The sequence below is a fragment of the Hyposmocoma kahamanoa genome, unplaced genomic scaffold (genome assembly GCF_003589595.1).
Source record: "Hyposmocoma kahamanoa isolate Upper Pololo Valley unplaced genomic scaffold, ASM358959v1 63, whole genome shotgun sequence".
Lineage (NCBI taxonomy): Eukaryota > Metazoa > Arthropoda > Insecta > Lepidoptera > Cosmopterigidae > Hyposmocoma > Hyposmocoma kahamanoa.
In genome coordinates, this window is record NW_020653851.1 from 13,944,353 (window position 1) to 13,950,488 (window position 6,136).

The following is a 6,136-nucleotide window of genomic DNA, read 5'->3' on the forward strand; positions in this document are numbered from 1 at the left end:
TATCTAGTCACGGCCAAAATCATTGTTTCGTTTTCGGGGTTCTGCTGGAATGTTTACAGGTGTTACAGTAACCTCAAAATCGCATATACTAACCAGTTGAATCTTTATGAGCACAAATATTGCTTAAAATACATTGCATTTCACCCGTTGAATAATGATTTTAGTTGTATCATTTTGTACTAAACAGTGTGGATGTTCTTTAAAATTAATATTTAGAAAAATGTTATTCGCAAAAACGTAATTTTATTTTCTTGCAATACGCATAGACTGCTTTCTTAAAAATTGTACTTATTATGTTTGGATTTGTTTTTTCTTTATTATACAGAATCATTGTGATTTCACCAGTATTGTTCTTTACAGTTTTCCGTTGCGTTAGCGCAAAAACACGCCTTATTACCGCCACCGGCTAACAGATGAACTGCTGAGCGGACCTATTGTCCCCGATCTTTGTATGTGACGTTTGTTCTTGCGTAGGAAAAAAAACATTTCCTATACTCGGCGCTATTGTTTTACTTACGTCATTAATTTACTGATTCAACAGTGAGATCCCGAGAACCTTATCATATACATTAACAATAATCATCAATAACGAAAATATCGTATTCAAATTTAGCGCTATTTAATCTTATGACTATAAGGTATCTAGAAAATTAAGATATTTGCTTGGGCCTGAAGCATGTATATTTAGTACATTTTAAAGTACGTTTAGCGGTTTTTCCATTGTACACACATCAAAAATGCCTAGGGAACAGGCACGTGTTTTCCAATTACTGAAAATTTTATTTTTACTTATTTTTTTTTAACACCACCTGTTTTTTTGTCAGTTTCGTAATATAGAAAATATGTAACTAAATAAATAATTTAAAAAAAATATATGGATGTTTTTATTTAACTTTAGTAGAGTAATCAAATATTTTACAAAAATACTTTGATCCGAGACACTGTAGATGTGTGTAGTTTGCTGGATCTTAGGAGGTTAGTCGACTGGAACTTTTTGAGCTATTTTAAACCATGCTGTGCTTATTTAGATAAATTGTATTTATTTTATAAATATACTATTAGACGTACATGAATCTTAAATAGCAAAAAGTGATTTATTTATATACTGTGTATATTATTTATTAACAACGTGAAACTTTAAATAATAAAGTCCTCCATTCTTTCATTACAAGAAAAGCCGCACGCGTTTCTCATGCTCGAAGAAATAATTTAGAAACTTTTCGAAACAAATTCGCCTTCTCATCTGAATTTCGTTAATTTCATCTTAGCTTCATCAATCATAAATTAATTTCAATCTGGTGTTCAGTTTCAGTCGCGTAATTAAGGTACGTTGACTTGTTAAAATTAAAACTTCTGAAGAACTATCCACCGTTGCATCAATGTTAGTTTTGATTACTAGGGCTATTTGTTATGCTATTAAAATATCGTTTAAAAATAGTTTAAGCAATGGAAATTTTGTGCAACAAAGGCATTTCTTAGAGACATCTTTCATTTACAGTGCAAAAGAACAAGAAGAAGAGAAATCTTTAAAATTAATTACAGACGATTCCGCATGTGACAAAGTAGAGTGAAAAAAGAGTACGCGGTTTGTAATATCTGTAACAACAATAAAAACAAAATAAATTATAGATAGACACATAAACACTTTATTATTGTAGTATTGCCTTGAAGGAATTATAAGCTTTCAACTCTGTGATACTTATTATGAAAATACTGATTGTTTACCGCCAAAAAATCAATTACATAAAGTAACTTTATTGTCTTGGGACTGGGTATTTGTGGTACCGTCGCTGTTTCCGATTTCCATAAAACAATAGTGATTTAGTTACTTTGGGATCAGGAGGCCTACCATGAGCTCTTAGAGCTTAAGCCGATACGACCTCACAAAAACAATTCACTGTCCGTGTAGTTTACATTCCCCATTCGAAATCCGTTCACCTTTTCTTTCATAGCAAAATCGTATCATGACGTGCCATTTGCCATGCAAATCGTCTCATCTGTAAAAATAAGCAATTCAAACATAGTTACTCCGTGACTAACTTTTTTTAGATTTTGTTACATTTTTTAGAAATTTCGTTTAAGTTTATATTATATTTTCAGTTTCATAATTATTTGTTATCTTTATCACTATATAGCCAATTGTCAATAAATAAATACAATTAACTATTGAGCTTTTTTGAAAATTTTAGTTCGAGTTCCCAATCTTTAGAGTATCGTTGATAAATTATTAGCATGAATGTTATTGCAATTTTTAAATGGAATTTTAATCATTTTAATAATTTTATTGCCCGAAAATCGATATAATAAATAACTGTTAAATAGTGCCAAATTTGACTTCAAATGCAATCAAAGAAAATTTACTAATACAAGATACGTTCCAGTTGTGTTATCAAATTACAAACTCACCTTATTAATTTTAATGATATTGACTAGACATAACATGTATTTTGGTCGTACGACAAATTGTAAAGTATGATTGAAACGTTGCCGATATTACAAAACAAGGTAGTAAGTATAAACAATAAAAATTAATTAAACAATATAATTATTCTCATTTTGAACACAATCGGTTAATAATGAACACCAGGAAAGTACATCTGTCTATTTCTTTCATATGATTTAGTATGTAGTTCCATCTCGCTCTTGTTAGATGTCAGCTAGCCAGCCAGAGACAATAATTAACGTTTAAGAAGTAAAACTCATCCTCCTGTCATGCCATTCCCGTTCAACTTTGTGTAGGTCACTTATGCTATTATTTTTTTCCATCCTCTAAGATTCGAATTTAAGCGATTCAGTTTTACCACGTCAAGTGAATTGCATGGAACTTTGCAGGCTGCTTATAAACTCATAGTAGGCCGCCAGAGCAGCGTATGTGATATTTATTTTAATTTCTTATATCCACTTTTTACGGTTTTTTTGGATGTCACTCCTTACTTTGTATTCATTGACTTACAATTATATGGACGTCGGGTCCGCGCTAAAAAGTGTCCGCACTTGTAAGGCGCTAAAATCGTATACAGAGCGCCAAACTCCGCTTTAGTCTTCATTTGTTCGACTGACAGCGCGATACTGCGATGACATTACAATTTAAATTTCGAATAGGTTGACTTGGGACATTTTTTTCGTGGTTTTTGTATTAGACCCGTCGTTCATTTATTTGTAAGTCAATGTTTGTATTTATACAATTATACGTAATTTTATAGCATTGCGATTGTAATAAAATAAGAAATACTTACGGAAGTAAAAGTTATCAACGACAGTGAAAACATTTTCCCTCCCGTTATAGTCAGTGGTCTACAGGCTCTTACCATGAAAATTCGTACGCTGCTTTTGAATATTCGGGATTTCGACGTCCATTTGCAACAATATAATGCATGGCAAAGCTCGTAGCTCTGAAATACGTAACATTGGTGGTGCACTTTTAATAAGTATTTTAGTAGGCTTAACAGGGGCAACAGAAAAATCTAGCGTATTCGCGTGATGATACGCACGCAAGACGTCATGTTTTTATCATCATCATCAACTCATTCAAACGTCACATTGCTGTCTCCTCAGGCAAACATCGTCGTAAAATTATCGTGAAAAAATAATGAATTCATCGCGATGAGCTTTTGCTGATGGTAAAATCATTGCAAATAAAATTGCGCACATAAATTCCTAGAAGCCATGGCCTGTGCTTGAAAGGTCAAACCATTAGACTACTATGGCTTAAGGCTTATGTTTTTATAACAAGCAAATGAACTTTAAAGGCGTTAAATTGCAAAACTACCAACACCCAAGCTCACACAATAATTGTATAGAATAATAATAAGATGGCTACCTATAGGCCCGTAGCACAATCCAATTACGTGTATCGTGTTATGCTGCGCCTAACCTTTGCGGTGAAGTGCGTCTCGGCATATGTACCGTGAATAGAGTAGATTACTTTTTCGCCATAATGCGTAACAGACATTGGTCTTTTATTACGAGAGTGAGCGAATAGACCAATAGTATTGTAAGGAAAGTATGTGCTAGATACTACTTTAGGGGCGATGCGGCGGCCACGCCTTATTAAAATAATCTCAGTACACAGTACTAAAAGACTGACCACAAAGGTTCAAGGAATTATTCACACCGGGACAGTTGCTTCAACTGTATCAAGCACAATTCCGGTCATGTATGGAGTACTGCTGCCACCTTTGGGATAACTCTGCTACATACCAATTGGCCACCTTGGATTTAATTGACAAGCATGGCAAGAGGCTTATAGGTGGAGTAAAGTTGCCTACTTATCGGTATTTTACAGGATATATCACGGAGAGTGTGCGATGGAAATAAACGATTTAATTCCGCCTTCCTCTTTCAATCATCAGGCGACCAGACATAGGCTTGGATTCCACTCCTATGTTGTGGATAATCCAAAGATTGGCACGCAGAGTTACGCTTCCACATTTATATGGCGAACGGCTATGTAGTGAAATTCCCTGCCTGCAGGCTTGTTTCCTAAACGTTATAACTTGGACCTTTTCAAGGCGATAGTGATATATATAGATAATATAATTATAGATAATATAATTAATTTACCTTGTCCATAATACGATTTCCGAACCAGCAAGGCACCATGATTTGGATAATCCTAACACTCGTATAAGTTACCAGAAAGATATAGTATTGTACTGACCCAGGCTGAAAATAAACGGTTTTTATAACATTCCCTATTACTTCTACTTAAGAAATTCATTAAAAACATATTTACCAAGATAAATCTAAATGCACAGATGCAAATAATACACGAAGCCATGCTGAATTGAATAAATAGAGTAACACTAAATGTGTCTTGAATCAATTCGCAGAACCTAAAATAACAATTAAGTGTAAATATTTGAAACTAAATTGTTCTAAAAAGTAATGAATAGACTTCTGATCATCATTACTTACTTGCTTACTTCATCATAGTGAACAATCGCTTTGTTTAATCTCGAAATTAACTCTTTGTCATCATTGCCAATATGCCTACAATTTCCATTTCTTTCATCTGTTTCTTCAAATCGGTGTCCATCAGTTATATTACGGAATTTTTCCGCAAGAATATCCAACTGCGCTATTGTAAAAATTAGAACCCCCAAGAAAAATATATCTATGTTCATATTGTACAACATATGGAAAAACATCCCAAAGCACTGATAACAATAAATAGGATATATAAAATTTTTCTTTATCTCTTCCGACAAGAACGAGTAACTACACACTGGTAAAACTAACTCCACTGACATTAACAGATGCGCTATGATTGGCGTCAGCAAAAGTGCCACACTAGATATAAAACATACGACAGCTAAAATTTTCCTGTATCTTACGTTGAATTTCACAGCATTCTCTATAACTTTGACCCCGTACTCATTCGTTGGTTGAAAAATATCACTCTGCAGCTTTATAAAAATCTCGACAATTTTATCATGCATAAAGAAAAAGGTCAAAACTTTCGACATAACTGCGATTTCGGTAAAATAAAATATCGTCTCTTCAATAAAGATATCCAACTGCCGCGGCAAGTAATAAAAATTTAGCGAAAAAAGCAAATTGTAGAATATTTGAAAGGTCATCACGAACACTCTAGAATAGTACTTGTAGTAATGACCAAAGCTTGTCGACGGCCAGATGCCCAAAAATTTCCAAAACTTTATGTTGAAATTAAAACAGTCTGTTTGATTGATTACGGCCATTATTCGAATTCAAATTGATGTTCTGAAATTAATCAAATTTCTATTAGACACCAATTGTTGAATTTGACGAAATGAAGAAAATGAATGGAATTTGTTTAAACTGTAAAGCATAATGATTTTATTCGATATTACAGAGTTTTACTACCATGGTATTCATTTATTTTATGAAGTTAAATTTTACCACTACACCATAAGATCGAACACAAAGAAAAATTCTTCCGACCCGTGTGATTATAGTCCTTTATTTTTAAAATGGTAACAACCATGCTGGACTATATATATGATGTTAGTAACTAACATCATAAACAATAACTTTAATTCCATGTCTTTTTACAAAAGATAATAAATTTACCAAGAATAAACTTTTCGATTTTTGTTGTCTGTCTGACACATTTTAGATCTGTATTTAGTATTAAGGTAGTTCAAACGCGCAA

At 33.1% G+C, this 6,136-nt stretch overlaps 1 protein-coding gene across 1 annotated transcript; it reads right to left on the reverse strand.

Moving 5' to 3' along the window:
• Window positions 1-1,536: 1,536 nt before the first annotated feature.
• LOC113229991 (odorant receptor 46a-like) lies at window positions 1,537-5,702 on the reverse strand. Its single transcript, XM_026463695.1, has 5 exons — window positions 4,918-5,702; window positions 4,736-4,835; window positions 4,564-4,665; window positions 3,237-3,392; window positions 1,537-1,596 (listed from the first exon to the last, which is right to left on the reverse strand). The coding sequence occupies exons 1-5, from the start codon at window positions 5,700-5,702 to the stop codon at window positions 1,537-1,539; spliced, it is 1,203 nt and encodes a 400-aa protein (XP_026319480.1).
• Window positions 5,703-6,136: the final 434 nt, after the last annotated feature.

What these genes read in the sequence shown, in the direction of transcription:
- LOC113229991 (XM_026463695.1), bottom strand. Translation starts at nt 5,702, where the DNA reads ATGGCCGTAATCAATCAAACAGACTGTTTTAATTTCAACATAAAGTTT. An exon ending in GAAATCGTATTATGGACAAG is followed by an intron (nt 3,393 to 4,563) that starts GTAAATTAATTA and finishes TACGTATTTCAG; the next exon opens with AGCTACGAGCTTTGCCATGC. An exon ending in CGTTGATAACTTTTACTTCC is followed by an intron (nt 1,597 to 3,236) that starts GTAAGTATTTCT and finishes TTGTTGTTACAG; the next exon opens with ATATTACAAACCGCGTACTC.